This window comes from Branchiostoma belcheri, unplaced genomic scaffold (assembly GCF_001625305.1).
Source record: "Branchiostoma belcheri isolate BF01 breed outbred unplaced genomic scaffold, Haploidv18h27 scaffold51, whole genome shotgun sequence".
Lineage (NCBI taxonomy): Eukaryota > Metazoa > Chordata > Leptocardii > Amphioxiformes > Branchiostomatidae > Branchiostoma > Branchiostoma belcheri.
In genome coordinates this window covers 1,849,232-1,864,163 of record NW_017804143.1, presented here as the reverse complement: position 1 = coordinate 1,864,163, position 14,932 = coordinate 1,849,232, and the positions used below count along the sequence as shown (strand labels likewise).

Below are 14,932 nucleotides of genomic sequence, written 5' to 3'. Positions count from 1 at the left end.
ATTGTTTTCTCCTCAAAGAAACGTTTCGTTTGAATTTAAAGAACCCCTCCTGTAACTGGGCAGACCTAATCTGATTAAAAAATGACTGTCACAAAAAAGGCAACTAAATTCCAAACAGTGACAGATGCAGACATTTGCTGATACATTTCAGCATCCCTAAAACTAAAGTGTACTGCACAGATTTCCTGTGTGCGTGAGATTTGGCAGGCCTCGTACAAGTGGTAGTTCCTGTTAATTAGGCTAAATGAAACTGGAGTTAAGATAAGTAAATTCTGCTAATAAGACCAAAGGGATGTAGTCTACTGCTGTCAGTATATTTTATAAAGTACCACAGCTGGGAAGTGTTCTTGGCAGACTTGACTGTAGAGGGAGTTATTCCCCAGTTTTGAGAGGCAAATTTCAACAAGAAATCAAAGATCTCTGACTCACACCTAGAGTTCAATATTTTGGGGGTTGTCAGTATCAAAGTATCACAGCCAAGAAGTGTTCCCGACAGACTATTCCCCAGTTTTGAGAGGCAAATTAGATCTCACACATGTGAAACATTGTGGTGAATTATTCATTCATTCATTCTTGTGAATTTCTTGTTGATTGTGTCTACTACTAACTTGCATTTTTCATCATATAGCAGGAAACTGAAGACAGGTAATTTTATGTTCACGGGTTTTCATCACCTCCAGTGAGCTCTGTTTCCGTCACAAACAGGGAACACTGTTACATTCTCACCAACTGCAAAATTAGGTCCCTACAAACGTAAACGAATCTAGAATATCAGGGAGTGGTGAGAGTTGTGTAATAACATTGGTCTGACCAGCTCAGTCTGGGCTGGGGCGATAGCCGAGACAGCGATAGGAGAGACTGCTATCTGTAACTTTCTTGTTAAGCCTGGCTTACTTTTCATACTAATTACATCTAGTATGGAAGCACCGTAGGGGTTGTCATTTCATTGTACAGGGTGTCTCAGGTCTTATCTATTGACCAATAGACATTGGAAAAGCAGGGTTCGAAATATTTTTCCGCATAATCATTACCTTAACTGGTGCAGGTAACACTGAAAATTATCATGTGTTCATACCATGGGCAGCATGTAACGTTACCTGATGTCTATGTATCAGCAGCTCCCCCTTCCTGTGAAGGCCAAAACTGCAACTGGTTCCGGGCCTGGACTTTCCAGCCTTGTTAGCTTTAGTCTGCTCCCCAAGGTCCACTACATTCAATGCGAAATAGCAAAGAGTTTGAAGATGTGGAAAGTGGTGTCTTTTACATGTTGCACCTAAACAACGAAAACAACACTGTATGTGACCCTGACCAACACTTTTGTAATACATTGGAGAGACCAGTCAGCCACTAAATGGAAGGTAGAAACAACACTGCAGACCTACTAGTAGCAAATTATTAATCTCCAAGCAGATTTTTCGGTGGGGGAAGACAGTATAGTTTGTATGCATTTCCCCACCGAAGAACATGCGTAACCGACTGGCCAATTTGATACTGTTTTCCCCCACCGAAATATCTGCTTAGAGATTAGCAAATTATAACGGCAACTCCTCTGCCATTTTCTTAGCCTGGGTACCATCCCCAGTAGTATTCGCCCGCTCTATAATGTCGCTAGCTACCAGTTGTAAGCTAGCGGGCGAATACTACTGGGGATGGCACCCAGGCTAGGAAAATGGCAGAGGAGTTGCCGTAACTTTCACTCTTCCAAGTTCCGAAGTTTATATCAATTCATACTTTTGGGATGAATACCGTACCTGTTCAACTACAGATTCCGTTAGACACTGACGGAAAGTAGTGGCTGCTGACGCTACTTTAAACGGCTGTCGTCTGAATTTTCAAAACCTATCCAGTTGCTTGTTGCTCGAATGTCGATTTCCGACTTGTGTGTCTTTCCGGGCCAGAGTTCGAGTAAGTAGTGCGCGGTAAATCGCCGAAACTACGTGGTTGTCCTGCTCAGTTTCGCTTCACATTGCTCCGTGATCGTTATAGATGTGCGAATAGTCTTTGAATTCACCGATTTTCACCGAAAAAAAATGTCAATTGTCGTATTTTCTTATGTGGCAAAGTCTGTCGGCCAACGAAACTTTTTTTGTATTAGTCCGCGAGCAAAGGTAATGAGGTTTTGTCGCCTGATGACCCAAATAGCTGCGCTCTATATGCAATTTCAAAGTTGCTTCACCTGTGATAGCGGAAAAGCGTTTGTTTCTTTTTCGTTTTTTTTTTTCATTTTTCGGAGAGATCAGGTACTAAGCTTTTTTTTACCTTACAAGTCGTTACCCAGGGATTTTTTCCCAGCAACTCCGTGAGAAAGGTCGACATTTGCTTTGGAGCAAATGCAGCATGGCTTCGCCACATTTTACGACTTTCAACTTCCGGAGTTATTGACCAAACTCTCAGGCTGTCCTAATGAGTTGTGCTGTACAGTTTGGGAGATGTGCTGTCCGAACTTTCACGTTGACCTTGAGTTGTGCTGTACAGTTTGGGAGATGTGCTGTCCGAACTTTCACGCTGACCTTGAGCCGTGCTGTACAGTTTGGGAGATGTGCTGTCCGAACTTTCACGCTGACCTTGAGCTGTGCTGTACAGTTTGGGAGATGTGCTGTCCGAACTTTCACGCTGACCTTGAGCTGTGCCGTACAGTTTGGGAGATGTGCTGTCCGAACTTTCACGCTGACCCTCAGCTGTGCTGTACAGTTTGGGAGATGTGCTGTCCGAACTTTCACGTTGACCTTGAGCTGTGCTGTACAGTTTGTGAGATGTGCTGTCCGAACTTTCACGCTGACCTTGAGCTGTGCTGTACAGTTTGGGAGATGTGCTGTCCGAACTTTCCCGCTGACCTTGAGCCCTGCTGTACAGTTTGTGAGATGTGCTGTCCGAACTTTCACGCTGACCTTGAGCTGTGCTGTACAGTTTGGGAGATGTGCTGTCCGAACTTTCACGCTGACCTTGAGCCCTGCTGTACAGTTTGGGAGCTGTGCTATCCGAACTTTCACGCTGACCTTGAGCTGTGCTGTACAGTTTGGGAGATGTGCTGTCCGAACTTTCACGCTGACCTTGAGCTGTGCTGTACAGTTTGGGAGATGTGCTGTCCGAACTTTCACGCTGACCTTGAGCTGTGCTGTACAGTTTGTGAGATGTGCTGTCCGAACTTTCACGCTGACCTTGAGCTGTGCTATATAGTTTGGGAGATGTGCTGTCCGAACTTTCACGCTGACCTTCAGCTATGCTATATAGTTTGGGAGCTGTGCTGTCCGAACTTTCCTGCTGCTCGTGAGCTGTGCTGTACAGTTTGTGAGATGTGCTATCCGAACTTTCCCGCTGCTCGTGAGTGGTGCTGTACAGTTTGGGAGATGTGCTATCCGAACTTTCACGCTGACCTTGAGCCGTGCTGTACAGTTTGGGAGATGTGCTGTCCGAACTTTCCTGCTGCTCGTGAGCTGTGCTGTACAGTTTGGGAGATGTGCTGTCTGAACTTTCACACTGACCCTGAGTTGTGCTGTACAGTTTGGGAGATGTGCTGTCCGAACTTTCGCAACGACCGTGAACCGTTGTGACATTTGTTAGTGACATATAACCTGCCCCTATGTAGCCTCGTGGTAGTGACTGACTCCTTGTTTGGGTGGCTGGTTGGTTGTTTGACGTTTGTTGTCTGTTGGTTAGTGACATTTGTAAGTGACATATAACCTGCCCCTGTATGGACTCTTGGCAGTGACTGACTCCTTTGTTGGGAGAATGGTACTCTGTCTTCATCGTGAGTCATTGAGTACGGCTGAAGCTGTGGCCCTTCGTCGGTCACTGCGTACGGCTGAAGCCGTGGCCCTGGGTCTTCATCATGGGTCACTGCGTACGGCTGAAGCTGTGGCCCTGGGTCTTCATCGTAGGTCACTGCGTACGGCTGAAGCTGTGGCCCTGGGTCTTCATTGATGGAGGTTGTTGCATACGGAAAAAGCTTGCCATTTTTCCCTTTGCACGACACATCCATGTATGACACAGCGTACGGCTCAATGTCATCATTGTCTTCTATTGGCTGGATGTTAGCAAAGGAGGTTGTTGCGTACGGTGCAAGCTTGCCGTTTTTCCCTTTGCACGACACATCCATGTATGACACAGCGTACGGCTCAATGTCATCGTTGTCTTCAATTGGCTGGATGCCATCGTTGTCTTCTATAGGCTGGATGTTAGCCAAGGAAGTTGTTGCGTACGGTGCAAGCTTGCCGTTTTTCCCTTTCCCCGACACATCCATGTATGACACAGCGTACGGCTCAATGTCATCGTTGTCCCCTACTGTCTGGTCCTGAGAAGGACTTGTTTGTCTGCCTGATGCTCGCAGTCCGGCAGAGTTTGAGTAGGCAACAGCGTACGGCTCAATCTTTTGGCTTCCATCTGTTTCAGCAGGAGCGTTGTGAGGGGCCAGACCTGTGCCGTGACGTTCGTACAAGTAGACAACAGCCCCCGCTGCCAACACCATCAGGAGGGGCACAATAACAGCAGTGACGACGGCATTAACGTGGTAACTGTCGTCTTCCTCAGTGATGATTGGGCCACCGAAAGAAGTGGCAACGTCAGACTCTGTGCTAGGCTCTAGATCTGCGCCTGGCCTGGTGTTAGCCATTTCTGTGGGAATGTGCAGGCTGGTGTAGTGGGGATGCGGACCTGTTGTGGTGGACGTTTCATCACATCTCCCCAGCCTGATCCCCTGTGGTGACCAGTCCGTGTTGGTCTGACTGATGTCCTTCCTCACGGTGGCAAGCAGAATGCCGCTCAGGTTGGCAGGTGACGCACACTTTAGGAGTTCAGGACCAGAAATGTAGTCCATGTCTGGTAGATTACAGATGAACCAGGTGAGATTCGCATCACATTTCAGGCGGTTACCTGCTAACACCAGACGTACGGACTGGTTGTGTCTCAGACGCAGGATTTGGCTGTCGATCGTCGTGATGTGGTTCTTGTTGAGGTGTACAATCTTCAGTGCCGGAAGCGGCAGGAGTGCGTCGACGGGCACAGAACGCAGGCGGTTCAAACGCAACACCAACCAGGCAAGGGCGGGTAGGCCGCGGAATGCATGCGGGGATATGACGGAAATGGCGTTCTTTTTAAGGTTTATGTCTGTTACCTTCTCAAGCCCGATGAAGGTATCAGATTCTGTAGATAAACAAAACAGAATACTATAATGACTGAAAGGGTTGAACGTTCTTTCCAACACTGAGTAAATTGGGACTTACCCAAATTCTGGACCGTCAGAACCGGATTTCTTTGCGAGAGGAGTAAAGGAGGCGGTGTACATTCGGGCCAACCGCCCAAAACTGAACAGAGACGGGGGGCGACACAGGTTATCTGACACGTACGGCCCTCTGCTGCAATCAGGTGTTTCCGACGTCACAGGGTCCGACAGAGTCGGCCGAAAATTTGGGTAAGTCCCAATTTACTCAGTGTTGGAAACAACATTTAACCCTTTTTTGTCATAATGAAGTATACCAACACATATGAACTTTCGTGCTAAGAACAACGTTACTGTAACTTAGCATAAGTCGATTTCGTAGGGATTTACGGTTGGTGATATTCAAGATGATGACAACAAACTCAATCATCGAGAATCTAAAAATGATTCGTCATACCGGTCATTTTACATGTAGATTATTTTTTAACTATTTTTTTGTTGTCAAATCCCAAGCATGAAATACAAGTGATATTCTTATGGTTTCAAAATAAATCAAATGACTTCAGAAAATTGAATAAAACATTACCATTTTTAAGACCTGTACACAATTAGTGAAAGAAAACTAAAGATAAGCACGAATATACAATTTACGCACATTATTACGATATTTTACTTTGGTATCATGGAGCAGGAGCCCAAAATATATGTTTTTTGTATATTTTTTGGTGAAAATAACCCCCCAATACTAAAAAAAATCGTTGGCCATGTGTGTATCTCCACCTCCCCTAAATATCAATAGCCAACATACACATGTACATTTTTGCCTTCGACGAGAAGGCTATGGAATCACTTTCGGCCTGTTTTGTAGATTATGCACGATAAAGTTTGAAGGCATGGTCCGTGGTTCACTTTTTTTGGCAGGCAGGTAGTCTTACTGACGGGCATTGTGAAGGCCAGAAATGGGCTTCGGGGGGGGGGGGGGGTTCTTACGTGACTGGAGGTGACCTTTTGTTTTTGCGTTTTTTTGTTGTTCCCTAGATAACTCGGGAATCCTTAAGTGGTTGTCTATGATTTTCAGTGGGCAAGTCGCCGTCGAGTATACGGAGGTCAAGTTCGGATATGGGCCTCGTGGGGGGTTCCCATGTCATTGAATTTGACCTTTTGTGGTGTTCGTTATTGTTGTTAGCGGGATAATTCGTGAATCTGCGAATGGATGTTCACGATTTTTGCTGAGCAAGTTACCGTTGACGATAGGAAGATCAAGTTCAGAAAAGGGCGTCGTGGGAGGTCCGTACATGTACGTTACTGCAGTAACACTGGTCACTTTAAATTTTGAAAAAACACCAGCAACCCCAAGTATAAAAAAATTAAGTGTTAATTTACATAATCAATATCTGCCTGTGTTTCTCTCGTTCTCAATTACATGTCACACAATGTAATGCAGCTGATTTATAGAATTTCTCCATTAATTATGCAAATTACATCCAGATTTGCATAATTGCCGCATAATTATACCGACCATCACGTAAGCTACCTACATCCAAAAAATCACGACGATCCGTCCACCGGTTCTTGAGTTATCCTCTTCTGAATATTGTCAAACAGATAGCCCTGCAGTTCCTGAGCAAGCCGCTAGGGGGCCCAAGCTCACGCCACTTCCTCCCCAGCAAAAGAGCTACCTACCATCCAGATTTCGTCACCCCAGCATGTGTAGATCATGAGATATCAAAACCGGAAGTTCAGCTGCAGTACCACAACAAGCCGCTAGGGGGTCCAAAGTCTAATCATTTCCAGGTCTCATCAAGACCTACCCACCTACCAAATATCAAGATAATCCACCTAAGCTTTCTCAAGTTATGCTGTTGACAGACTATAGGCTATCAAAACCCATCTGTTTTGCCGGTAGATCCTCAAATACTCAAAAGGGAGATGAAATCCCAAAGCCATCGCTAATACACGCAGCTAATAGCAGGTAACAAGATCACACGTTTTTAAAGGCCAATAACAGGTCAAACCATGAAAAATGTCAGACTTTTTGGCCATATTTTAAAAATATACATTCTTCTGTCCTTCTTATCAGAAAACTGGGCCTTTCTGAGCAAAATTTGCCCAGGAAAAAAAATTATCTAAAAAAGAAGTACCAAAATAAATCGTTCTGCGCATGACGATTTGCACTTTGAAAGCGCTCTCTACGGACGTGACCTGAACTGCAGCCGACTCACCTGGAAAGCCAGTTGCGTAATACGGCGCATTTATACACGAACTGCAAAATCTTTACAATTCAAATCATACAGTCTCAAACCCGATACATTCCTACACCACACAGCGCAATTTACGTCTGGCTGACGCTCTTATCAGGCTTTCTACCCAGTCTTCAAGAATATTCGCTGTACTACTTTCTATACCCGCGTCACAGACTCCTGGGGTCGCCCATTAATACTGTGTGCTGCTACCTTACAGCATTGCTAGCTCTGTTCTTTGGGCATAGCAAAAAAGACCCATTTTACACAATTTTATAGTGGTGTATGCCAAACTATGTCTTAAGTTCATTTGGCATTTGCCTAAGACACATCTATAACAAATTTCAGGTCGTTTGGTTTTAATACAAGGGCATAAAAGCATTTTGTCTGGAAAGAGCAGAAAAACTTATTTTACACAAATTCAAAGTAGTGTTTACCAAAAATGTGAGTATAGCTCTTTGGCATACGTCAAAGGCACTCCTATACATTGTACCAAATTTTAGGTCATTTGGTTGTAATATTAGGTCACAGGAGCCAAAAATGTACATTTTTTGTCTGAAAGTAGCAGAAGAGACCTGTTTCACACCATTTTCAAATGATGTATGCCAAAGCTGCAAAATGTCATTCTTTGAGCATATGCTCAAGGCACCCCTGTACCAAATGACGAATTCTACATTCCGTAGAAAGACATGGTACAGGCTAGGTAAATAGTATGTTGCTTCGTTCACAAAAAGACTCTCGGACCATTATAACTACGATAATCATCTTCAAAAAGCCTACACTATACATACACACAACACCCACCAAAACAATATCACACTGTCGAAGGCATGAGCCCTCCGAACTCTAGTTGTACATGTGTACATATATGTACATCCAGTTGATGTTTAGGATGTTGTATTTAGTAATTAATTGTTTATGTACTGTGTATTTGTTGTGTGTGTATCCAGGATTACCTGAAAAGCAGGCCAAAATGGCCTGAGCTGTAATTACTGGTTAAATAAATAAATGGAATTGAATTGAAATTTGTCAACCTACCAAGACGGGAGATGCGGTTGTCGTCAAGATAAAGCCTGGAGACCAAGGGGAGACCTCGGAAAGCCCCTGGCTGGATCCTGGAAACGTTGGACTTTTGGATTTGGAGCAACTTTACGTCTGGGCTGTTGGGGAAAGACCGCTCCAAAATCACGGGAGACCGGAGATGGTAGATGAAGATGGACCGCGTGGCTTTGTCGAAGTCGGTTGGTATGGCGTCGAGACATAGGGGGAAGCTGTATGTCCCTCCGTATCCAATCCAACTGCACGAAGTTCCCCCCGAAATTCTACTAGTATCTGGGCAGCGACAAAGGGCAAGGAGGGTGCAGCGACAGTTGTCAGGGCTCTGTAAAGCTGGTGCGGATGTGAGCAGTAGGTGATTGGAGATCACAAGAAGTAAGCAGAGCAGCGCCATGTTTCGCACCATCGCAGTCACAGATGTGTATGTCCTTCGCTGCAACACGTATTGGGCGTTTTGTTAAAAATAAATGTGCCCGAATTGATTGTCTACTGTGTTGGATTAAGCATGCAAGGACGTTATAATATCCTAGGATTAAACTTAATATTCAACACTTCAGCAAAACACCTGGAAATTTTTCGTACCACGCTTAGATTGTGTCTCTTTGATCCAAGCTCTCTGCGATTGAGAGTATGCCGTTCATGTACTGATGAAATCATAACAAAAGATGAAAGGAATTCTTTCTCCATCTTGCCTATACGAGACTCATTTCCCTGAGTCACATTGTACCTATAATATTGCTTACTTAATGTTTCGTTAGAAATTACTTAAAGCATAATAAGTCAATAAAGTTAAGACAAAAGAAACTTGGTACTCAAAACGTTATATAGTTTGCTATGATGTTGCCACCTTGATTTACACTTTTCTTAATTATGTTTCTTCAGGGTCAACTCATTTTGCTCTCTTCAAGGAAAACTTTAACACAATGCCTTTGACTTTATTAGGATCCACAATTTAGCTAGCTTCCCACCTAGGCTATTCTTCCTATAGTCCTTAACTGCAGTGTCCTTAATAACACTCCAATTGCCTGATGCCAGTACAACTTTAAAGTTTGTCATTTCACGGACGGATAGACCCGCCTGCAATTTGAGGGTCTGGTTAGAATGGTCCCTGAAATTTGAATACAGCAGTGTGATGAAATCAACACTGGCAACTGAATTTGTTCTTTTACGGCTAAAATTATAGGTCATAAACCTACAGAGTGACGCCATTTACAACAGGTGCCGCCTTGTTTCCTTAGTAGTAGATGAAAGTCGAGATAACATTTCGCCTAAAGCCCCCAAGAGCTCATTGATCCTTCCTAAGTTCAGTGACCCCTGACAGTCAAACAACACCCTGCGATAACACAATCCCCCCGTGGCCCACCATTTTCTACTTCCTGGGCTGCTCGCCTCGCCCAAACATGTCTCAAAACCGCCCCGTTTCTAGATTTTACCGAAATCTCACGACGCCGATCAAGAAAGTAGTTCTCCTAGGCGACGCAGGAGTGGGGAAATCGTCGCTGTTTGCTCGGTTCTGCGGCGAAGACTTCCTAACTTCCGTACCGACAACAGTTCAGCCCCGGGCCAGCGATATCCGAGAGTTCCAAGTCGGGTACAACAACGTACGGGTATGCGAACTTTTTTACGACTTTATTACGACCGTTTACGACGTGCTGTGGTTCTAGGATTTAGTTTTAAGCGTGGATAGCTACACTACCACAATCCCATTACATTAGCATGCGTGAGTCGTGACTATACATGACATGGAAACTAACAGGTCAAGTGACGTATTAAGTTGAGGACAGGTGGGGTTACATAGTACACCAAGCAGATGTAGGGAGGATTAGTGTTTGTTGTTCCTCGTGCCACTATCAAACGCTGACAAATTATTTACAATACTAGAAAATATTTCTCATATTTCTAGCCTCCGAAATTTCAAATTGTGTTACAGGTGTGTCTGTTGTGAGTGTGTATTCCAACAGGTGTTCCTCTAGATTACACCTTGTACATGTGATGCACAGTCATGTGCACCTGCTGTCTATTGTACCCTTGCAAATGGAGGTTACCTTTATGTACGTTATACACAGATGCTCATTGTTCACATGTACCATCTTGGGTATGTTAAGTTAAGGGGGGGGGGGTAGGTTGAGTTGCCAGAACAGTGTTGCCAGTGTTACTAGTACTTTAAGGGTGTAACTGTTCTGATAAAGCAATTGCAAGTCTGTTGAAAAGAACATTTCCTTTGTTTTTCCTGACATAGATTTCCTTATGGGACACAGCCGGTGTGGAGCGTATGTTGTCTCTGACGGAGAATTATTACCGCAAGGCCGTCGGAGTTCTTCTTGTGTACGATGTGATGGACAGGGAAACATTCGATAACCTGGAACACACCTGGGTTCCCAGTGTAACGTTACGGAATAACAGAGTAAAGGCATTTCTTGTTGGTAGGTATACATTGTATGTAGTACCTAAGATTATAAGACATTTGTAGTAGACACATACATTTTAGACACACACACACTGGTACACACACAGGTACACACACACACACACACACACAGGTACACATACACACACACATGCACGCACACAGAGGTACACAAACACGCACACAGATACACAAGTACGTATACAGACACACACACACAAACACAGATACACAAGTACATACACAGACACACAAAAAATACACATGTACAAGAGGAAAAGTGCTCCCTGTTGTCAGATTTTTGTACTGCAGATTGACTTTATAATGTAGGCTGAAGGTAAAGTATACTTTGTCAGACACACATGCAAATATTTGTCTTGTAATTGTCCAAACTAAACATTCAGATTATACTTTTCCTGTGCTACCTTTCCCTGCTCCATGCTTAACACTTAAATCAGCATATTAGATTTGCCTTGAATTGTTGTAATAATATATATGTAGTACTATAAACAGTAGGTTCCCTTTTACATTTGTTGTTTTGTTTTTCTTCCTGCAGGAAACAAAAGCGATCTCACGACAGATTCAGCAGAAGTTGTATCAGAAGAAGAAGTAAAAACATACAGCAGAACTTGTCCACTGGACGTTGTAGGCACGTTCAGAGTGTCTGCCAAAACATGTGCAGGAGTGGAGGACATGTTTGCCAAACTCGCTGAATCAGTACTTGAAGACTACAGCTTTGATGAAGTGAAGGGTATAAACTTGGCCGAGCCCAACTCACAGCAAGACGTTCAAACATCCGGACAGGGAACATGTGCATGTAAAATATGAGGCAGAACAGCAGAGCATTGGTGAAGGTAATAAGATATGCCAAAAACTAGAGTTACTCAAGCAACTGGATATGGTTTTGGAAACGGTCAGATGTTTCAGGTAGCATTCACTACCTTTTGTCAGTGACACTAGAGATTGCAGAAGAAATGCAGGTTTATGCAAATAACTGAAGACAATTTTTTGGAAGTCCAATAGGAAACAAAACTTAGACAAGTAAAAATATGAGGCAGAACATATATATTGTATAATACATCTAGGTCCTTAGAACCATTGGCCACTCCAATATCTTTTCACAATCCCAGAAACAACATACAAAATGTAATTTCTGTTTCTTTATTTAATCTTATTGGTCCATACTACTGTGTACATTTAAATCTTTCTCAAGTGGAATGTATGATAGTAATGTAATATTACACTATTTTTTGTTTAGTATTGGATTCTATACACTGTGTGCTATATTTTTGATATCTTTGTTACATAGCTTATAATGTAGGATATGTTTCTTGTACACATTCGTTCTTACTTAAAACAGGGGCTACAGAGACTCCAACATCAGCAACCTGGAATGTCAACTTGAATAGATAAGGAATAAATGATACAAAAATATCCTTTGTAACATGACCAGTACTTCTCTTCCAGTTCATACACAGTCATATACCTGAATGTACAATTCATGGCATCTTGAATTTATATAATAGATCACAGCTTTTTTCAGCAATGGAAACTTTAAATGACAATTCCATCATTCCATTAGCAAAACTGTGGACATAATCAACACATATTATTACACCTCAAGGAAGGAAAAAGTCACAAATGAGCATAAAAAATAGAGTAAAATGTTAATTAAGAATAAAGTCAGAAATCTTTAAAAGTTAGTAATTTTGAAACAGCGCTTCCCTACATGTACACCTGGCTAGTTGGACCAGGGAATCTACATGGGTCACCAGAGAGGAGATATAGGCCCCTTTCCAACTAGCGTAAAATTGTCCGGATTGAGCCGGATTGATTTCCTTTGATCTGGCTTCAATCCGACTCGAAGCCAGCTTGAAGCCGGATCAAAGCGAATCAATTTGGCTCGATCTGGAAAAATTTTATCCTAGTGGGAAAAGGCCCAAAGACTCCTCTGTCACTCCTCTGACACATTATTGCAACAACACTCTCATGCAGTTCAGGCAGTTGCCAAAGGAAAGTCTAGCTTAATCTGGACAAGTATTCAAGTATATCCTAGTGGAAAAGTGTCTAGAGGACCAGTGCCAACCACAGGGGCATGATTTAGCCAAGCATACACCTGACAAACTTTGTTATTGTTCCACAAAATTTCCATTGCTACAATTTCTAGGAATAGGACATGAAATTTCCGTGTTTCCTACTATGCTGTGCAACAAAAATAAAACAGTATTTGCATTCATTTTTGGGGCAACAAAAAATTACTAGTACTTCAGTCGTTCTCCCTTTACACATACACATATAACAGCCCTAAAAAGTTACTGGAATGTTTTGGAAGGTGGTCGGTCATTCCCACCCATATCTGTTGACCATCCGATGGAACGCTGTCTTAGCTTCGCTCTCGGTGTATTCCCAGTTGGGGTTCTTGTTGTCTAGTCTGGCGTTGTTGTCTGATAGAATCTCTGCACGAATCTGTACCAGTATACTCTGTGGATTGGAGGAAAAAATACAGCTTTTCATAATACAGTACATGTACCAAGAAGACCACTCAAGGGATCGACAAAAACCTGGACTGTGGGGAGAAGTGGTTAGCCTGGGCTCCCATACTCCCCCTAAGAAATATTTCTTAAATATTTCTTAGGGGGGAGTATAGGAGCCCCGGCATACAAATACATTGTAGGATGGCACCCAGGCTAAGAAGTGGTCACTATTGACAGAATTTCTATTGCTTGTGTCAATGGAAAAAAATGATCTTGGTGGTCACATTGTCCAGATGGTCCTTATGTAGAGGTGAACACTTAAACAGGTTGATTGTAACATTTGATTGATAAGGAGGTACAAGCCTGAAGGTGACCCACAAGTAAGTAACAAAGTGGTATGTAGAATGATCCAGTTAAATTACATAATCCAATCTCTGCCACAGTTACTATACATACGAAAAACTTTAAAAACTTCAGGAAGTCTGAAATCTCTGATTTCTTCAAATTCTTGTTTACCTCGATGTCATTGGTTGGCCGCCACCCCGATCTGGTTAACATCTCCATGCAGATGCTGCCTCCAATGGTCACATGACCTGTCAGGAACTTGAACCTGGGCTTCAGCACTCTGACAAAAGGGGGGGCCATGGGGTAGTCCGGGGGAAACTTCATCTCCATTTTGATAACAGGCTACGGAATAAAACAAAGAAAGAAAAATAGATCGCAATCTTTACATTACAAGTGTTTAATTGCACATTTGGTACGTTTACCTTCTCAGAAGGAAAACATATTTGTTTTTGCTCAGTTTCTTCTTCTCCAAACACATGTGGTCAATGTCATGAACCAGATGGCTGTCACCATGGTAACTGGTACTGTAAGGACACCCTGTGATGTTGGGTACCGTTACATTGTGTAGCAGGACAGAGTTGCAGAGGCTGGTCAACATATACTAGTCTAGTATATGAATATGCTTGAGTAAGAATAAACAGAGCAGTGGTTTCTTAAGCTAGACCGTGTGAAGGTAAACATTATGTGTTTGCTTTGTACATGTTATCCTTCTAGTTACTTTCACATTGAACCTCATTGAATACAGGGAGCAAATTGAAGGAGATTGCAGCCACCACTAGGAATACATAGAATGATCATAGAAAAGGCCATGAAAACAAGAAAATAACCTGTGATCAAAACATCTGTATGAAGAGTTAAAACTCACCTCCTCCTGGTGCTGTTTTGCATACTGCTGTAGGTCTTTTCCTAGTGGACAGTTTGGGTCAATATTTGTCAGCTTCACATCCTGTAATTAAGAAAAAATGCATTTTAAACCTAGAAAGGTAACATTTGCAAAGCAAATGCAAATTGTTTACCTTCACATCGTCTAGTCCAACAGATGAATGCTCTGTTTATTCTTACAGGTACATTGTGTACTTAAACACATTTATAGATAAAATTATATAAGGAGAGCATACTTACCCACAGAAACAAGTTATCCTGTAAGTAAGGAAAAAAGTCAGAGAATGCAAGTACATGGTAGTGAAAACAATGACGGAAAATAAAACTAGCAATATTTAAACATTCAAATACATCTAGTCCAAAAATTTAATCG

At 42.8% G+C, this 14,932-nt stretch overlaps 3 protein-coding genes across 3 annotated transcripts in view; 1 reads left to right on the top strand and 2 right to left on the bottom strand.

Moving 5' to 3' along the window:
* Nucleotides 1-2,400: 2,400 nt before the first annotated feature.
* On the bottom strand, nt 2,401-8,845 carry LOC109480454. Its single transcript, XM_019782645.1, has 3 exons — nt 8,434-8,845; nt 3,606-5,139; nt 2,401-3,439 (listed from the first exon to the last, which is right to left on the bottom strand). The coding sequence occupies exons 1-3, from the start codon at nt 8,843-8,845 to the stop codon at nt 2,401-2,403; spliced, it is 2,985 nt and encodes a 994-aa protein (XP_019638204.1).
* A 972-nt stretch (nt 8,846-9,817) lies between these two features.
* On the top strand, nt 9,818-11,731 carry LOC109480470 (ras-like GTP-binding protein RYL1). The gene is made up of 3 exons (XM_019782665.1): nt 9,818-10,058; nt 10,691-10,874; nt 11,415-11,731. Exons 1-3 carry the CDS (start codon nt 9,852-9,854, stop codon nt 11,684-11,686), a joined length of 663 nt encoding a protein of 220 aa, XP_019638224.1. The 5' UTR covers nt 9,818-9,851; the 3' UTR covers nt 11,687-11,731.
* A 1,287-nt stretch (nt 11,732-13,018) lies between these two features.
* LOC109480594 (ubiquitin-conjugating enzyme E2Q-like protein CG4502) overlaps nt 13,019-14,932 on the bottom strand; it is a 4,018-nt gene continuing 2,104 nt past the window's right edge. Inside the window, exons 3-6 of the mRNA XM_019782828.1 lie at nt 14,800-14,817; nt 14,543-14,623; nt 13,849-14,019; nt 13,019-13,339 (exon numbers count right to left, since the gene is read on the bottom strand). Coding sequence (XP_019638387.1) covers nt 13,199-13,339; nt 13,849-14,019; nt 14,543-14,623; nt 14,800-14,817 — 411 coding nt within the window. The 3' untranslated portion in view covers nt 13,019-13,198. The remainder of the gene's footprint in view (nt 13,340-13,848; nt 14,020-14,542; nt 14,624-14,799; nt 14,818-14,932) is intronic.